This window comes from Falco cherrug, chromosome 1, assembly GCF_023634085.1.
Source record: "Falco cherrug isolate bFalChe1 chromosome 1, bFalChe1.pri, whole genome shotgun sequence".
In the NCBI taxonomy this organism is placed as follows: domain Eukaryota; kingdom Metazoa; phylum Chordata; class Aves; order Falconiformes; family Falconidae; genus Falco; species Falco cherrug.
This window is the reverse complement of record NC_073697.1, coordinates 51,455,252-51,475,619: the sequence shown is the minus strand read 5'-3', so window position 1 is coordinate 51,475,619 and position 20,368 is coordinate 51,455,252. Positions and strand designations below refer to the sequence as shown.

Genomic DNA, 20,368 nt, shown 5'->3' with positions numbered 1-20,368 from the left:
CATCCCTTAATAAACTCACTATATCCCTGCCATCAAGTGAAGACCTGGACCAAAGACACCAATTTTCACTTAAGCACCTTGCTAGTATTTATGAGCATTTTGATTTCATAATTACCTTCAGGATTATTTCCACAATATTTTTATTGTCAGCAATGGTTACAGATTAGCATCACTTTTCATAAATGCCCTCTACAGATTTTGAATGCAAGCCACCAAAAAGCTGCGTCCAAGAAGAACAACTCTCATCCTTTGCTCTCCCTCCTGTATTTACAAATATATTTCTAGATGAAGATAAGAATAAATATAAAATATCCCACATTTATTATAGCACAAAACTATCTGCCATACTGTAATGACTATAATGCCATAGTGACTGCTGGTCATTCATACACATCTTGTAACTTAGTAAATAGTTCTTTAAAGTAAGTTTAAAAACACTAACAAACAATAAAAAGCTTCTGATGAAAACATCAGAAGATAAAACATGAGTGTTAAAAACTGTGTCTTCTGGATGTGTTTTTTATGTATTCAGACATCCAGTGGGCAACTAACAAATGTGACACCCACAGATATTAAATAAACTCTAAAAATATCTCTTGATACATCTAGATTTTTCTCGGTTTTTCATTTCACTGGAAAACATAGGAGATTGTCCCATGAGTATGTGTTTAAAGCATAGATTTGACATAAATAAAAATTAATAATTGACCTAAAAAGACTTTAGCCTGTTTAGCTAAACAGTCAATAGGGATATCTCCATGTACCACTTATTACGAATGCAGGAATCCCAGCACAATAAATTAAAACTTACTACTTACTATAAACAGGGAAGAGTAGTTTGCTGTGATGTCTTTTTTTGGGGTTGTTTTTGCTCTGCTCTTTTTTATTTTTTTTTGTATTATCTTGGAAGGTAGATTTTTCATTTTGTTTGATAAGCTGATGCACATCTTCCTCTTGACCTCTTGCAAAGTCATGTACCACATGCTTAGAAACCTGTATTTCCTGAACATCACAGCTGACTGCTTTACTGTTCTGGTGGCATGTACACAGCACACTGAGGTTTACCTGGATGTCTAGTGACAACGAGGAATTCAAACATTGAAATGGAGCTGTTCCAGAAGTGGAAAAGTTCAAGGTCTCTATCAGCATCATTAAAGCCTCTCCAAGATTCAACTTCATCATTTAGTTACTATTCTTAGTCAAACCTTTGATAACTAGGAAGTGGTTTTGTTCATGCTCAGTGACAGCAGAGATTATCATTATTCACTGCCAGCATTTTAATCCACAGTGGTACGTTATTACCTGCATACAGAAAAAGAAGGGGTACTGCATAAGGCTGTGGGAAAGAAAATGAAAGGTCTTATAACACTTCTGGGAGCAGTAAGTAAAGTGTTCTTCAGGAGATCCTGCTACGCGCTGGGAAAGGCTTTTGGCAATGTATTGTACAGAGCACACAGACAAAGAGCATTCCTAAAGGAAATATTTTTTTTCTAGTTATTTCCAAATTCAAATGTGTTTTCACATATTTACTGTTATCAGCTGCACTGTCTAGATTTTGATGGCCTTTTTGTATGTAGCGCTGCCTTTTACAAGTGTGATTCCTAGTGATTTCTACATTGAAATTTAAAAGTTTTATTTGTGGTATAGACATGACTTCAAAAATAAATTCTTTTCCATAAAAGAGCAGTATCTTTTCTTTGTCCTGCTGATACAGTTGCAGCCAGGGTGGATAGGAAAACAACCTTGCCTTCAAGCAGACAAGAGCTTCTTAAAACATGTAGAATACCTACAAGTCTGTCCTACCTTTTTAGATAGTTAATCTATCAGAACATACCTCCCTCTAACTACTTTGTCTTTCTTTTATCCTTGGATCACCGCAGCTACATATCAGCACCATTATGACTTTAAAATCCTTCTACATTACCCAGCAGTCTTCCAGAATTTTCTTATTAGCCAAACAGCAACACTAAAATTGAGAAGACAAGCAGCAGAGTCTGGTAATCTTCCACTAGCAAATAATATCCTGTCAGAAACATAGTACCATTTAGTAACACAATGAAAAAAATCAAAACCGGCCACAGAATAAAAACACCTGATCATTTTTTAGCTTGAAATTACTGATGCCCTTGGGGTGGTAGAACAACACAGAGAAATTAGTCCAGTGATTCAATTTTTATCATCATCCTGAAAAAGGACTACTGCCATTACCACCAGTACTAGCATACAGTTACACATTAGAATATATACCGTAAACACAGACTGTGATAAATATTTTCTTGAACTCAAATTCTGCTATTCTCCCAACCTCTATAGATTTTCAAGCCAACAATAGCTGCTTTTTTGATTACAGCTCTAGTCTGTGTGACCGATTTCTTATTCTGGGCTGAATCATCACAAAAGCAAGCAGATTGGTTTAAAAAAAAAAAAAAGCTGAATACCATAGCAACTGGCTCACAGCCCTGCTAATAATACACAGGAAGGATTTTTTACTTGAAGAGCTACAAGTGAAAACATCAGGCCAAAAGCAGATCTGGTGTAAATATAAACACCACAACAGAACCACCGAAGTTGCCGAATCCCTCCCTAGTCTCTTCCCTGTAATACCTTTTGGGCAGCTGCAAACTTTCAGGTTCTTATTAAAATACAGTACAGGGAACAAGGAAAAAATATGTGCCATGGTATTGATTCTGCATATATACCTTGAAGCTTCAAACTCTTTGCCAAAGCAAACAGGATTAAATTTTGAAAAATCAAGTCCACAGAAGCGCAATAATAATAGAGCTTGATCTTCGGTTTTAATTAATAACAATATCAGTTCATAATTAAAATGATTAAGAGTTTCTAAAGGAATGTCTCCAAATACACTTTACATTGCCCAAGTTAGTTACTACTTTTAGGAACACATCCAAGTAGCCACAATATATTGATAATAAAGACAATCACTTAATGACAACACCCTCTAAGAACTGCATCAGGTCTACAGGTAATATAATTGGAGCAGCATATTGCTCTGCAATAACCGTATGGAGTCTGTGGTGGGTTTATACGGCAAGGTTTTGTTGGGGGGAGAGCTTCAGCGGTGGCTTCTGTGAGAAGACACCAGGAGATGCCCCTGTGGTGTAAAGAGCCGCTTCCAGCAGCTCCAGGACAGACCCACCACTGGCCAGAGCTGAGCCCATGAGTGATGCCAGCGGCACTTCTGTGATAACATATTTAAGAAAGGGTGAAAAAGCTGCACAAGAGCAGCTGAGAGACAGGAATGGGAAAACCTGAGCGAAATAGCCCTGCAGACACCAAGGTCACTGAAAACGAGGGGGAGAAGGTGCTCCAGGCACCAGAGCAGCAGTTACCTTGCAGCTCATGGAAAAGACCATGGTGATGCAGGTTGTCCTCCTGCAGGCCATGGAGAACCACAGTGGAGAGATACCCACCTGCAGCCCATAGAGGACCCCACACCAGAGCAAGTCAAGATGCCCTGAAGGAAACTGCAGCCGATGGGCAGCCCACACTGGGGCAGCCTCCGAGCAGGAGTTGTGGTTCCATGGAGAGGAGCCCACACAGAGGCAGGTTTTCTGGGAAGAACTGTGGCCTGTGGGGACCCACATTGAAGCAGTACGTGCCTGAGGGACTGTACCCTGTGGAAAGGATCCATACTGGAACAGTTCTTGAAGAGCCCATGAGAAGGACCCATGCTGGAAAAGGTCATGAAGGACGGTGTCCCCTGAGCGGGACCTCACACTGGAGCAGGGGAAGAGCAGGAGGAAAAGGCGCAGGAGAGATGAAATGTTATGGACTGAGTGTAACTCTCATTCCCCATCCCTCTGCGCTGCTCAGGGGTGGCAAGAGGTAGCAGAAAAGTTAGGAAGGAAGGAGTGAAGTTGAGTCTGGAAAGAAAGGGGGTGAGGAGAAGATGGGTTTTGTTTTGGGGTTTTTGTCACTAACCTACTGTATTTTTAATTAGTAATAAATTAATATTTCTCAAGTCTAGTCTGTTTCACCTGTGACAGTAACCAATGAGTGATGCCCCTCTCCTTATCCTTTCATCTTATTTTCTTTCCCAAGAAGCAAGACATCATCTTGTCCTGCTGAGAAGTGGGAGCGAGAGCGCAGCTTGCTGGGCTCCTGGCAGCCAGCCAAGGTCACCCCACTACAGAGCTCCTGTGTATGAGGAGAGCGCAAATCTCTCCTAGGCAACTGAAGCTATGAAGTTTTTGCTTTGAGGTAGATGTGCCCTTCTGTTCTAGGTTAGCCATAACAGGTCTTCAGTGTATTGCACAGCGAAGAATTACAGTCCTGTCTCTTTTCCACCATGTTTGGGGTGGCTTGTACTCGGGAGACTATTTCACTGCATAATAACAAAATAATGACCCCCACTGAGTCTGGCTTTATAGGCCAGGAGAAAAGCCAGCTCTGCTCTCTGTGCATCATTTAAGAGGCATTCAAAACTTGCTATAAAGTAACATTAAGTCAAAAAGACCAGGTACAAAGGCTTCAGCACAACTACCTACATTGCTTTTAATATTAGGGCTAATTTTTAAATCAAAGAAGTCTGAGTTAAGTACAAAACTCCACAGCATCAAATTAATTTACTTGATCTCTATAAACATCATTCCTGAGTTTTTACTGGCATCAAGGAGTTCTATAAGCCACCCACACCTATGAAAATCCAAACATTATTTTGCAATTAAAATGAGGGGAAGAGCCTTACTCGGATTCCTGAAAACAGTGGTCTGATTTTCTAGGAATGAAATAATGAACTATGGAGTAATATTTTTATCAATATTATTTTTTTGGATCTGACAAGAAATGGCTACAAAATTCTTAAGGTCTTTTGACCCTCAACTCAAGCAGTCTCACAGGGAGTTTAAGATCTCAGGAAACTCCTCCATCAGAGACCCCAGAACCTGAATTAACAAAATATACTTTATTTTTTGGAGGTGATTTCATCTTACTAGTAAATTGCTTGACATATTCTACCCATGTTACTGAAAATGGGCATGTTTCTGTTTTGTCTCAGATCTTGATAAGTCATAATTCAGACATCAGCCTAATTTTAATCATACATTTGTTCTTGACATGTACATATCTCAAGGTATGCTGGATTTATAATATATAGAGTGTATACAGACTTTGTTATACATTACTGAGAACTATGTACCTATCTCAGAAAGTATACATGTCATTTATCTTTTTAAAAATATTTTAAAGTCACATTTTTCTTTAGTTTACATTCTATAAAGCTGTAAAATTCCCTAGTGTGGCTCCATAAACAACATATAATTGTCATTTTTGTATCTCAAGTGGAAACAGGAAAAGCAGGACAAAGAGAATCCAAGAAACTTAGCAAAGCCACATTCAACGTTTTAGCTGTCCTAGATTTTAAAACATGGAGTTTCCAACGCTTCCCGTACTCATCAGCTAAGAATGGTTGATGGGCTGATCATAACAAAGTGCTAGCTCTTGCCCATTCCTCATACATTCAGAATGGGATTTTTTTGGCGAGTTTGTTGTGATATACCTTTGTTTTGTCTATAAGGGATAAGGCAAGAATTTTTTTTTTTACTTGAGCTGCTTTCGAGCTATTCACACAGAAAGATTATCACCTGTTCCCTGAAAAATGTGAACTGGTACTCTCTGTGGTTGGTATTATTCATGCATGCACACTTTGTTCAAAAAAGCATCACAGAAACACGTACATTAGAGATACCAACATGCTCCTATAAATACAGCCCTATCACATACAAGACCAGATTCTGATTTTGTACCAGTAATTCTATTCAAATTATGTCAATGAAAATCTATTCTGCTTCCCAAAAATAGTAAATTTGCTCTGAAAATCTTATCTTAAGTCAGAATCCAAAAGGAAGAGAGAGAACAGGACAAGCCAGAAATGTGGTTACCCATTCTGTGTAATCATACACACTTAGTCTTGCCTATATAAATAAGAAAAATGTAGATTCAAGGTCAGTAACTTATAACAACAAAGGTCAGACACAAGGAGGGCTGGGATACAAAATTGTCTTTAACTTCATATCTGAAAGAATTTTTCCATGCTCGAAGTGGCATGAAAAACATTACAAAGATGCCATACCACAGCAGAGATTCAGTGAGTGAAGGACACAATGGTAAGACCAATACTAGTGCTTGAGATAGATTACTTTCCCATTTTGCATCCTAACGAGTAACAATCATAATGATGGCTCCAGCTGTTTCCAAAACTTTGGGAAAGGGCAACACAAATGTTTACAATGTCAAAGACTATGCTGCTACTTTATTATCCTTCATTCACCTAGCAGAAAGGCATTATTTCAGCATAAATACTTATATTGCTCTTGTTACAAGATTTATTTTGACAAAATAATTATTTCATAGAGAGTATTATCAAGAATTTTAAAAGTGACTTGAACAACCAGGGGGTTTTTGTCTTAAAAAAACTCCAACTGCTTAAGGATACATATCTGCATGGTAGCCCAGCTGATGAGTGTCTGAAAGCAACTCATTAATGAGAAGGAAATTCAGTGGTAAAGACAGTAGAAACTGTTTCTCCTAGTACTGCTGATACAGCTAGGGTCCAGGAAAAGTATTACGGAAGAAATAAGCACAAAAGGGGGCATCTTAGCACAAGCACAGTACACTCAGACAAAAAGCTGTCTACCTGCTTACAATACAGTCACAGGAAAACATCTAAACCATCAAGCAGATGTGCAGCACACCAAGACTTATGTTATTAACATGTTCTAATGTAGAAACTCATTCTTTGCCATAATATTTAGACTTCTGAGTTCAAAAGCGAGTTGACCTAGGCAGTTCAAGGTGTTCTTCAAACTAGACAAAGGTGTTTGATTAGTTTCTCTCAGAAGAAGCTGTGTTAAACCAGGAATTAAAAACAGATGGATGTAACAAAAAACTCTGTCAAAGGTCTCCTGTATTACATGCAAAGAACAACAGCCCTGTAGATGTATGTAGTATTACTTTCTCAGAGAAGCTGTTTGCCCCTTTATGAAAATGATAAACCATAGCAACGACATTAGCTAATTTGCTAAAGGACACCTGTAGAGTTAGTAACTAAGCAAGAAAATAAAGCTAACTCTTTATTTTAGGTCAATGAAAAGTCTCTGTCTACACATGGGTTGCTAGTATAAAGACAGAGTCAATACCATTTCATGCCATTTTCTGTAATCCAGCTAAAAAAAAAATACAAACAAAACAGAAAGTGCGTTCAATACAGTTACTCACCATGTGAAAGACAGAAAAAGGAAAAGCAAAGACAGACAGAAAAGGCTATATGCCTTTACTTTTATTGTAAATATTTAGCGTTTGCATCATCTTTGAGACATCTCAGACTAAATAACATTTAGAACATGCAGTGTCTAGGTGTGCTACTTCCTCTAGGACACAGTTGTTTTCAAAAATTTTTATTCACTGCTTGTCAAGTAACATAGTACAATCAATGAACTGTAAACATTTTATCACATTTGCTTTTTCTGGCTTCCGAGGTCCATTGTCATAAGGGTTCCCTGTAACCGGCCATCTGGGATGAAGACAAAATAAGTGATAGGCATCCTTACCTCCAAGCCCATCTCCAGAATCAACTTCATAGATGCTCTCCCCTTCCATGTTGTCTTCAGGATGCAGCAGAAAGCAAGATCTTCCTCAAGTGATTTGCTCAGGCTCCAGAAGGAAGCTGAATCCCCCCACGCTGCAGCCAGCAGGTGTTATCTTTCAAACAAAAACATAAAAGCAAAGCCATTGATCCACTTCGGCCATGTAACAGATAAGTCATTTAATTTCTCTCTTTAGCCCCCTACTTTTCAAAACTGTGTCAATTAGTTCTGCTATTAAAGAAATCCTTTAACACTACATCCAATATCTCCTTATATCAATACAGTCTTTTCAGTGGGTATCTGAGCTCCTTTTTACTTGAAAATTCAACTGCCACTCACAGTATAAACCCTCCACCCCATATAAAGAAGCTGCATCAGCCCAAATCGCAGGACTATGTTGAGGGGGAAGCCCCAGCACTGACCCATGGTTATTTATATGGCCTGACAGGACTAGGAATGGGCAATATGGAACAATACACTGCCCACGTACAGGATTAGCTCTTTGCTGGCATGCTGTGGGTACTGTGAAACCAAATTATACTCAGGTTGCGAACAACAATACAGACTGAAAGCACACATATCATGTGGGTTCACTTTAAGACTACTCTTGGGTCACTTTAACTTTAGGCAGAGAGAGCACCTCTGTTTAGTAGTGGACTTGATCTGCAGATAAGCATAAAGAAGGAAAGTGTAAACATGGGTGTAGACTAAAGAACAAACCTACCTCTTGGTTTATTTAAGAGAAAGACAATGAGAAATCAAAATTTCTTTCCCCTAAACTGAGTCTGAATAGTTAGTTGTTTTTCTTATTACTCTGCTCCACTGTAGCTAGTTTTTACCACCTTCTCTTTTTGACAAAAAAAAGAAATAATTCTCAGAGAACTAAAAAAAGATACTAATAAGTCAGGAACCATCCATGTATTAGTGCCTGGGGGGGGGGGGGGGGGGGGCGGGGAGGGGGGAAGTAGTCAGAACAGCATGGAGTTACTGGAGTAGTTTTGCAGCAAGTAGAGAAATGTCACATATCAGATGCTCATGGTCTAGACAGCAAAACAAGGATGAGCTCCATCAAGGATGAGCATCCCCCTGTGTAAGATTTGCAATCTGATTATTTTTAAAACAAAGGAAAACAGAAACCAAAAGCCATCCAAGAAGAGCACAGAGGCTTCTCCCTGCCACAAATGAACTCAGACAGGCCAAGAACATAAAATATGATGAAAGAATGATGATCAAGTACATGAATAATGTGATACATAAAACACAGTTCAGGTACCATTAGTAACTTAGAGCTAGTCATGAAGCAACGTATTGGTTGCCTCCTTGCCAGTTTCAAATGAGCAAATAACAATTAATTTTTATTTGCAAGTCTGTGGCCTCTCTTTTTGCTTTTCCATGTCATTAGGACTGCATTCAAATTGTCCCATGCCACTGCATTTTATTGAGAGGGTGGAAAAGGGAGACAGGTTCTGTATTAACATGAACTGCCCCGCATATTTTGATCAACTCCCTTCTTCAACTTCCCATCAACAAGAAAGCAATAAGTATTATAAAAAAAATAAAAATCTGTATTCAGACATCAAGTAAAAGACAATCAATAGTTCAAGTACTATGTCATTTTGTTGATAAAAAGAAGGGCATACCTAGAAGCTTCACACCAGATGACCTCTACTTCTTCAACTTCTTCAAGCATCTCTGTCAGCGTCTGCATGCTTTTGTCGATTTTCCGCTGGTTGAGCCAGTGTAGGCGTATGCCATGTAACAGAGAATGCATGGCACTGCAAAACACTGAGCAGACTTTCCATGGAGTGAAAATTGTAGTATAGCCATCCTACACTGCTGATGCTTCTTCTTAAGCTTGCATCAGTGACTGAAGGTGTTCTAAATCAGCAGTCATGTTTTTCAGAATGTATGCTACTGCAATTTGCAAAAGACTGAAGACTGAGAAAGGATCCAAGATAATGCTGATTTTTAGTGATGGAGTATCCATTGGTTAAAAAAAATCCATACATTTTTTTTAAAAAATATGAAAATACTTACCAAATATATAACTGGAACACAGTGGTTATAGTATCAAGGTCTGGCTGCATATTCACACCTGAAATATGTATGTTCCAAACGCTGGTTTAGGATACTCACAAGAACATTATCAATCATAGTTCTTGTTTATAAAAAGCAAATGCCATGAAGCAATGAATACTATATTCCCATGATGAAAAAAAGCTCTACTGAAGATGTCACAGGATTTAGCATTATTTTTACTGGACAAATGGGTCAGATGAGCAAACAACCATAATTTGAGAAAGTCAACCATAGCTTTTCAAATGAAAGAACTTTTCTTGCAAGTTTCCTTTAAAAAGATCTTCTTAATCTGCTCAGATCTTCTAATTTCTAGCCTTGGGATTTATGATGAATGCTACCATCCTCCCACACAGTAATACAGAAATCAAGTTTGTATAAAGTAACTGCTGACCAAAGGACATTGTGCAATGTCTAAGAACTAAACACTGCACTTTTATCCATGCTTTATGCCTACATATCTGGAGAAAAGAAAAAGTTAACCTGTGCACAGCATAAATACCTACATCTACATCTACTCAGACATAGGTGTTACACAGCTTATTGTGTTCATCTAACCGTAAACAAAAATGTGTGTCCTTATGAAAAATCCATGAAGTGTCTCATTTTGCCTTATAGTAATGAACTAAATTAAGTCTGCGTGCCCTCAGCAAAACCTGTAAGTGTAAAAAGTAGCAAATTTCAAGACACTTATGCATAATAATGATTGCTAAAATTAGGTATCAGTGCTGTAAAATACTAGCATTTCAATGCAAGGTTACCAAGACATTAAGTGGAACCAGAGTCTTCATTGCCTAGTTAGAAAATAACTAAGATTAAAAGAAGATAAACAGAAGGAAACCTGTTTTTAAATAATTTATTATTTCACAGACATTCCTTCTGAAGCAAATTAATTGTTCTTTATTATATGCTTGCTGTATCTTCCTGCTTGGCATCTGTATGAGTGTTGCTTTTAATAGCATTTCACTCACAGCTTAACCTTTTTTTTTGGGGGGAAGGGGCTGTGGTTGGATATGAAACCCCCTACTGTTCTCCTCCCTGGCTATGAAAACTTTAAAATTAAAAACTGAAAGCCCAGCGACGCAGAGTACTGAAATCTAGAGCTGTTCAAATCTAATCACAGCAACAGAGTAACCGCAGAGGTGGAATGCTTAATGCAGAGCTGCTTCACGCTTGCTGTGTTGACTGTGAGTTCACCCCTTCTACTAGGGAGAGGAAAGCCTGAAATGTTCCAAGTTAGCCTTATCACAAAGGAAAAATTCCACAGCAGACAAACAGTGAAGAGTGAGGTACAGCTAAAGCTCTTTTTAAACAGATAGGATACACTAACGAGTGTGATACTTTTTAAATTACAGAGCATTTGAAACCTACAGTACCAGGACTCCTTTGACACAGTTGCACATTTTGGCAGCCCTTGCTTCTTGCTCATCCAAGTTCTCTCCCCTGGGAATACCATGCAGTAGGTCCCATTTTCCACCATCACACCTGAGAGTAAAGCCATGTGAGACCAAACTATCATTTAGTGCTGGCCTCTGGTCCTTGATGAAAATGCTATTATGAGGGAAAAAACCCAGGAATGAACACATTTAAGTTTTGTAATCTGAAGTCTTTGTCAGTTCTGGTGTTGAGAGAACAACACGTGGACAGATGCTTGGGAAGAGTCTCAGCAAGACCAGTTGTTCACAACTTCTGTCAAAGGGTATTTCACAGAACCATCCATGTCAGAGTAAGGCAGCGCGTGGCAAGAAGCTGAAGTCAGGAATGCATAACTAAGTACTACTCGCATTATTTAATTTTTTTCCCCTCAGAGTGGTTGAAGAAGCCTCACTACCTGTTTTAACACATGCCAAGGAGTCATATTCCCAAGGAGATGTGCAGACAGGAGAGCGATAGATTAATTCCTGTTATTAGTTGCCTTCTTCAGACCAGTGCCTGACCCCAGGTGCTGTACAGTGGAGTACACAGAAGCTGCTTATGCTATCCATGTACTTGCCATGCAATCCCACAAACTGGAAGAATCCCCAGCCACAGATACAGTGGTGATCTCTGATCTTCTTGACCTCCTTGAGTCTGAGAAAGCCCAATCAAATGTAAATAGCTGCCGTCCCTTGATCTTTCTAAATGATCTGGTTAGCCCTCTGGCTGCAGATATTGGATTTTGCAGAATTAATCCCCATTAAAGTAACAGATTACTACCACTGGAGAATACGTACGTTATGACAACAACATTTGAAAAGGCACAAATTGTGTCACAAAAATGAAAGTATGATAAGAATATTTATATTTACACACTTCAAACCTTCAGGGAACTTTACAAGTTTAATTCTTCTAGTCAGAAAGATCATAGAGTTTGCCAGATTTCACATCAAGTGCTGAGATAACACAGATGCCAGAATTAAAATGCAAACAGAAGGCAAAGTCACTGCAGTAGCCACTTCTAACTCAAACAGCCCAGCAGTCCCAAATATATGTTGTGGGTGCACTTTTTCAAACAGCATTATTCACAGCATTTCCACATAAGCCCAAACTTCTAGGATGCAGCTAAACAGACCTTCCGTAGATGTAGACTGCCAACTCCTGTCCATAAATCTCAGAAGGTCTTTTCAGGTGGCTTACACAAGGGATCATTCATCTCCACCTCCCTCCATTATTTTCTCTCTTCGAACCACATGGCAGAGGGCACAAATGGCGAGACCGCTTCCCTCTCCCTGTTCACCAGCCTTTTCTGTTCTGTTTGCTGGAAACATAATTTTGTAATGTTCTGCACTGTGTGTGATTGTGGAATGGTTCCATGTGGAGAACAGACTGGGTGTGAGAATTTGGTGACTGCAGACACTGCCTGCAGCTTTTAGGAAAACATCTGATGTCAAGGAGGATCCAAAAGTAGAATACCACCAGATTTGTAGCACTATTATGTTCTTACACCAACCTCATCACAGAAGCAGAATAAAACTGATTGTTAATTCTTCCATCTTGTTGCCCTGTCTCTCGGCAGGGGGGTGGGCTGGGGATGAGGCAGCTAGGAAAAAAATCTGAAGATCTGTACTCCTACATGAATACAGAGGAGGCTGGTGTCAGATCTATTTCTGAATAGGTTCTCTTGTTCAAAGTTTACCATCAGGTGTATCTACAACGAATTACCAGTGATATATCTGTAGTAGTCCTACACCCCTGCAAGCAGACAACCTCACACAAGGAGTCCTGCTCAACTAGTTATTTTTGCTTTCTCTTCATTTCCCACATTTGTCATTGGAATTTATTCAAAGTTAATGAATCAGTCCAAGATTCTTCATACATATTTAAGTGCTTTTCAAAAAAGAAATCTACATTTTGGAAATGGGCAGAATCTTGTATTCTGTCAGGCAGAACCATGCTTGAGTTAGTCGTGTAGTAATACCCTAACAAGATGCTTTCCTGACTACCAGACTTGATAATTATAATTCCTTCCTAACAAGGCTTCCAGTGAGATTGTTCTATTATTCAGAGAAACTCCGAGTTGAATAGATTCACCTCATTTTATCACAAAGATGCATTTTTTTGAAATATCTCCATATGGTAATCTCAAGAAAGTCAAAAGGAAGTTCGTTATCGGCATTTTAAACACTGACAAAATCCCCAGTTTTCAACACTTCAAAATATGCTCCAACTCAAGATTTTGAAGATCAAGTGCTAACAAAATGACTTGCTGGGAACAGCCATGAAAGGAGATCCATGTATTCTAACCCTGCAAAATATAGTTCAGGGAGGAGATAAGAATCTGTACCAACAGATAAATTTAACAACTTCATTCCTCCAAAATATCCATCTGAACTGGAAAGAGGAGTGATTTCTAAGTCTGAGGTACTTCATTTCTGCATATATTTTTTCTGCTTAAAGTACATGTTTTCAAATAACTCCATACCTGTTTTACCTGCTAAACCATTTTATCACTCTCATCACAGAGCACTACTGCTTTCCAGTTCCTTTTCTGCACTTACACATTGTGACCACTGTGAAGGAAGTTATTTCATGCACTAGTGTGCAACAGGGTTGGCAACTCAACCTCTATTTAACAGTGTACCACAAAACATTTGACACACTGGTCTCTGCCTTGTGGGCCAGCGGTATAAGATACAGTGTGAACTGTGCACTGCAAACTAAGAAATCCCATCAAGCAAGCTGTTACCTTAGAAAAATAATTTTGCAATTTGGTTCCTCTCCTGATGGTAGAAACAGTAGCTCTGATGCATGCAGGAACAGCAGAGGTCAAGCTAATGTTTGTAAAGTCACATGATGATGGTGATTATGATCTGGAAACATACATCACATATTATGGTTTCTGTTCTAGGCATACTAGTTCAGAAACAGAGGACTGAGCAGGGTATTGCGTCAGAAATATTTTCCTTAAAGATGTGTCTAAGAAGCCAATTTCTGTCACTTAAAATTTATGATAGTTTCTAGGAATCTCTCTATTGCAAGAAAGATTCATCAAAGAGTTATACATCTCTGACATTTATACTAATTGATTGATACACACACTGTAGCTCTACTATCATTATCAATACTAAGAACATCTTAAAAAACAAAACCCCACAAGCCACAAAGAACACCCCAAAACACACCTTCTTGATTTTAGTGAATTTTCAGTTTACAGTCTATAATCTTTCAGTTTAACAAGACGTTGTGTTTTATATTAGAGATAGAGAAATCCTGCTATTTTGATAGAGAGTCCTACAAGAAATGAAGCTATTTCCAAAGGAGAGAAATTATATTCCATTTTGAAACCCACATTCTTATTGTAATTAGCAATGACTCCAGGAGCATATAGCTAAACCAAAGAACTAATCAACACATTGACCAAAATACAATTTGCAAAAAACTGTACAGAATATCTGATTTAAAAAAAAAAGAGACAAAGTAATAACAAAACAAAACCAAACCAAAAAAACCCACCCCAACAACAACAAAAAATTACTAGCATGGTTCTACTTAGATGCTTGCAGCGTAAAAACAATTTGCTTTCCTCAGGTTTTATCTGAAGGCCTAAATTAAACATGCAATACATACTTAGGAGTATTTTCTCATTTGCTTTAACATTAATTTTCAAGACAATGTTGAAAAGCTGAATTTATGCCCAGCTGTACTTTTTATAACCAAGAGAAATTTAGTTTGTATGCTAGAGCAACTGTGGAAATCAATTCTTAATCTATGACCTTGCTTACCACAGCTTGAAGCCTTGCAATAAATAAATGCCTTGAGCCACAAATAAGAAACATTTGGCGAATCAAAGAGACAAATAACACAAATCTATAAGTGTATATATAGCATTAGAAAGGTCATTTAAAATACAATATTGGCTCTTTCCTTGCTCTAACATAATAATGTTTGAAAGGCAGGACACAGTAATTGGCTGCATTAATACCCAGCTGGTGAACAGTCACAAGTACCTATTTTCTTTTCAAATGACAATATTCATCCTTTTAAAGGAATTCTTGTAGCCTGCCTGTTTTCTTTCTATGGACAAAGCTAAAATGCTTAGAAATAGAGGATCTCTGAAAAATATGTCTTTTCTTTGTCCTAGCATATGCAAAGTCTTTCTCTAATGCATATTTAAACTTCCTTGTGAAATTGCTCAGTGTTTCATCACTAACAGGAAAAAATGCCAGAGCTCATGTGTTAACCTGCACTTAGTCACAACTACCCTTCTTTCTATGCTGAATCTCTCAAATCCTCACCCTGTATGTTACTACTTATTTCTCATAGCAGCATAAGCTAAAAAAAAAAAAGCACCAATAGTTATGTCTCATCATTATTTCACAAATATAATTCACAGAATATACCTGTAAACAAACCTGTACGTCTCTAAAAACACACCTTCCATTCTTGATGTATTTGATTGACTGTAGATATTAAAATTGAGTAGCACAAAATAGCACTAGCGCAGCTAATTTCCCTCTCTTAATTGTCTCCTTCCTATTATGCTGGAATTCAAATGTGACTGACACTCCTGTTTTAGATTAACATTATTAGTTTGCACAGCAGGTGACCAAAGGAACTGATGGGAAGATTTCCCTTATTTTAACCCTAAATAAAGGATGTTATCTAATATGAAATAAAAGAATATGGAGATCCATAATTACCCTTGAATTGGAACTTTACATAGAAACCAAAGCAGAAAAAAATCTTGCTTTCTTTAAATATAATGAGTTTTAGTCAAAGTAGATCATTAGGTCTTTTCTAATGTTACATTTTCACAAGATGCTGTAACACGTTGTGATTAGTTCTCAATCAGTGAAAGTTTTGCCATTAAGATATATAGAGAAAAAAAATCAAGAACCAAATTTAAATTCCCTTTTCAGGTCTTAATAAAAATCACAGCTTCAGCATCAAAAGGAACATATTTGTGCCCTTCCAGCTTTCAGGCTAATGCCTGCTCATGTCAGGTGCCAACACTCCCTGTACAGGATGGAGAAAGACACTGTACCTCCTGGTATGGAACAGAACTTAAAACCATTCTCAGAATACCTGACCAAGCAGCCAGTATAACAGCTAGCTCTGTGTATGCAATTTGGAAAGATAATATACACTTCTTTTATTGTAACATCGGCTTCTTTTTTTATTTTTATTTTGGGTGATGCTTTTCATGGAAAGGACACTGAACAGAAGAGCAGTTTAATCCATTTTCATTTTATTCGTAGCGTCCACGGTAACTGCAAACCAGCTACTGAAAGATGGGGGGAAACATTTTGGGGTTACAGTCCATGGAACAGAGGAAAGTATGGTAAAAGAAATCGGTTGAAACCAGCGCTAGGTCCTACTCCATTTAATTTATTTTCAACTACTTCTAACTTCTTCCTTACTGGAAGCCTTTAAAGAAGTAACAAGCCACTTATTGTGGAACAAGAACTGTCATCTCATTTAGGGAGGGAAGATTAATTAGCAATTAATTATATTGCTCACAAGCATCATGTTTCTTGGGAGTGCCCAGTCTGGGACAGCAGATAAACCAGTGATAAAACCAAAAATATCAGCGGGGGAGAGCTAGAATTACACAGAAATTACTTGGTTCATCCTACTTAGTTTTACTTATGATCATAGACATACCCAACTAAGAGCCAAAAAGCAACTCCGGAGACCTCAGAACTTCTTTTCTGCAAGCAAGCATTGCCTTTTGTCAATGTATGGATTTATTCCAGACTAAGGGTGACTTCTGTGGAAATAATGCCAAGTACTTACTGGTCAGAACTGATGTCTGAAAAGAGAGGAGAAACTATCACATTCCAGACGCACACAATGTTTTCATACTGAAAAATAAGCTGTGCTTGACCCTACCCCAGAATAGACTAATCTTACCTACAGCTAAAGCAAAGGAGGAAGAAGTCTGATTTCACACGTGCTTTTCCATACCTAAGAGCAGAAATTTTAGCTTGACGATGACCTACGTTTTATGCCTAGCTGGGGAGAAGTCACATTCCAAACCAAAGCCCCTCAGATAATAGCAGTATGTTACAGGTCTAAAAGCATACGCAGTTCCCAAGTTTCCAAAGGTTTTGCAGCTGACATTAACCAGACCTCTCTGGAGCTCTTTGTGGGAACGGGCAGGTATTAGCACAGCACCTGCAGAAGTGGGGAAAACCACACAGCAAGCCTTCCTGAGGCAGTCATCTGCACAGTCCGGAGCAGCCCTTGCTAACTTTATGACTCTCTCCTCAGCACCAAGCATCAGTTAATATTGACTCCTTACCCAACTCCACCTGCTATGTCCTATCTGGCATTTTAAATACCTCCCTATGTTACAGTCTTAAAGGCAGTTTGTTCTAAATGCAGGAGAGTTGCTTAGTGTATTAATTTGGGTTAGAGAAAACTACTTCCTCACCAACAAAACAAATTTACATTACAATGTGCAGCTGATTATAACCAATGGCCCTTACAAAACAATTTAAGATTCAATAAAACAAAGCATTGTCTTCACTGATGGCTTTGTATCAGCATAACTAATTACCTCAATCAGGAAGCTCAAAAAGATAATGAACTTGATTTATTACAAATACAAGGGCTTGCCCCCTTATAAAAATTACTTGTTCTACAGTTCAGGACACATATTGATTTATAGCACTGCCTGTAATTCTCTTATTTTTTACTTTATCATTTAATAATAGGTGGAAAATGAATTAAAAGCAAAGCAGAGCAAGACACATTTCCAATATAAATGTATTCAATTCCACAGCAATACTCATACACTACCTATACGCTAGTATTTCACTAATATTAAAGATACAAAACTATTTTGAAAAACATGCAGAGAGTAAAAGATTAATTTGGCTAAGATTACAGGAAGAGTGACTATTCTTGCCCTTCTCATGTGTGACTGCTCATTATTTAGCAATACCTGACATGTGTTGCTGAGACCAACTGAACACAATTCAAATTCTGTTCAGCTAGGAGTAACTGAGAGTGTCATAAAAAAAATCTCTGAAGATAGATTATGAATCAGTTATGGCACAGGATCACAGGGGCGGGGGCTGGGAGGACCAGAAAGAGACTCAATCTGTTTGGAGTTGGTGGTTGACAAGTATCCTAACATCTTTGCTGCAAAGCCGCTTTACAAAGCACTTTTCTCTCTCCTGACCCTTGCATCACCCATCCTTTACCTCATCTAAGGGCAGTTAATGGACAGATAGAGCACTTAAGGTTTACAGATTTATTGCCCTACATTCAAACTATACAATACAGTTACAAATTTTTACAGTACATAGCTTAAATAAACACAAAACCCATTCATGTCTGATCTACTTACACTATGAGTAAATTGCTTAAGACTTTCATCTACTTGAAGTCCTCCAAGTTTGTCCAGACAAGATGAGTGCCACAGATTCCCCCTTGCTGCATATTTATGATGCAGATCTTTGAGGAACCCTCAGGTGCGTTTCTGTATATTTTGCTGCATGGGTGAAGGAAGAACCAGCATGTCACAGATCAAAGGAAACATTTTTTTGTAGTTCACTGGTAACCAGCAACATTCTTTGGCTTAAGTTTTTTGGAGTTATCACTGGAGCCCCAGGGTGTCCAAGGAGACTGTCACACATCTTCATGAGTATTAGTACAGTTTCTCTGTCAGTTATTATAGTGTTAATGATTATTATTATTATTATTGCATCGATATTTGCAGAAGAGATTATGGGCAACATGAGAATATTTTCAACAGGAAGAATGCTGTCAGAAACTGCAAGAACTGCTTGATATAACTTCAACTCTGAGCTCAGCTAAAACAAATCGTATTCCTCAGGGAAATGCAACAAATGGATTAACATCAAATAAAGACACTTGACAGCCAGGTTCGTATTACAGCTGCTTGTGCTGACCAGCACAGTCGCTGTGACACCATGTTCCCCCTGTTTTAATATATCCTCACACCGTCTCATCTCACACTTAACACTCATATTTCTCTGAGCAGAAACCATCTCATTCCTGTGTTTATGAATACAATAGCTGTGCCTGGCGACTCTTAAGTGCTACCACAGTACAAATAACAAGGAAGAGATGCATCTGATCATGACTCATGGCAGAGAGTTGAACAACATAATCAAATCTCTGCATCAAAGTCAATGGAATATCTTATTCTTGAGCTAGGGTTTTTCCTATTGTGTTGTCATGATTAATATCTTCTTGGTACAAACCTTCTTTCACACGAAATACCTTTTTTAGCCACTCATCAAATCTCATACCTTGCAGTTATTACCACAACTATGCAAAATGGGAGTAAGAATAGCATTTTTACTGGCACTTTTGTCAAATAATCTCTTTCTAGCAAGCATTTCTTCCGAGCCCAGTAACACACAGAGAAAGTCCCAGAATTCAGATTACTGCAGTTTGGAAGGTATCCATCAAAAGATTACTGAAAGAAATCTGCTTTAGTTCAGGAGGGCCACATGTGGGACTGACCTCTGCTATATTCTATAACCACTCACCAATGACCAGGCACCAAACCCCGCTTCTGCACAGCTGCAGAAAACCAGCATGCTACTATAGCAATTAGAGATCAGAAAGAATGGGATACCTACCAATATAACACAGGCTTCTAAGGCATTTAATCACACTTAGATAGCTCGAATAGCTCTCTGATGGCCTGCGAGAAATTTGGGAATCTTTAAAAGTCTTTGAAATCTGACATCATACTACTTACTCACGGATGTCTGAAACTGCATACATAATTTTTAAAGACTGCTGATTAAGATTGATTATTTTCTTTTTGGGATTTTTAACTCACATGATTGGTTTCATACTTAAATGCCTTTCCAATACAGGTGCCCTCATTCTATGAAGTGAGCCATCTGGAGCTCTGTTTTTCTTTTTCTAATCCACAGTATTAGAGGTCAGGCACAGACAAGCACTCAGGGGAGGACTTGGAATAAAATAAAAAAGAACGAGAAATATAAATTCAAACACAATCAGACATAACAGAGGAATTCTCATCCACAAAATGAAATTCCACTATTTTACACAAAAAGAAACCATTAACTATTAGATATTCATTGGTTAAATCTGGGTTATATACAGAACCATTATGGCAGTGACAGTAGTGCTACAGAGCAACTCTTAGTGGCATCATGAAAATTATTCCAACCTGCAAAACTCTTAATTGAGTTTATGTTTCAGAAGGAATATTTGGTTTAAACAGATTTTTTTATGTTAAAGCTTATATTTTAAAA

At 38.1% G+C, this 20,368-nt stretch overlaps 1 protein-coding gene across 8 annotated transcripts in view; it reads right to left on the bottom strand.

Moving 5' to 3' along the window:
• PPP2R2C (protein phosphatase 2 regulatory subunit Bgamma) overlaps positions 1-20,368 on the bottom strand; it is a 207,549-nt gene that overhangs the window by 97,066 nt on the left and 90,115 nt on the right. For 2 of the 8 annotated variants that reach the window (XM_027814243.2, XM_027814232.2), the window contains exon 2: positions 7,569-7,719. The exons of 5 other annotated variants lie outside the window; for them this stretch is intronic. Coding sequence is in view for 2 of the 3 variants with exons in the window: in XM_027814232.2 (XP_027670033.1) it covers positions 7,569-7,617 (49 nt within the window). In the remaining variant the exon portion in view is untranslated. Of the gene's footprint in view, positions 1-7,568; positions 7,720-9,244; positions 10,635-20,368 lie in introns of those variants that run through there. One more of the 8 variants, XM_027814235.2, reaches the window with a different exon arrangement.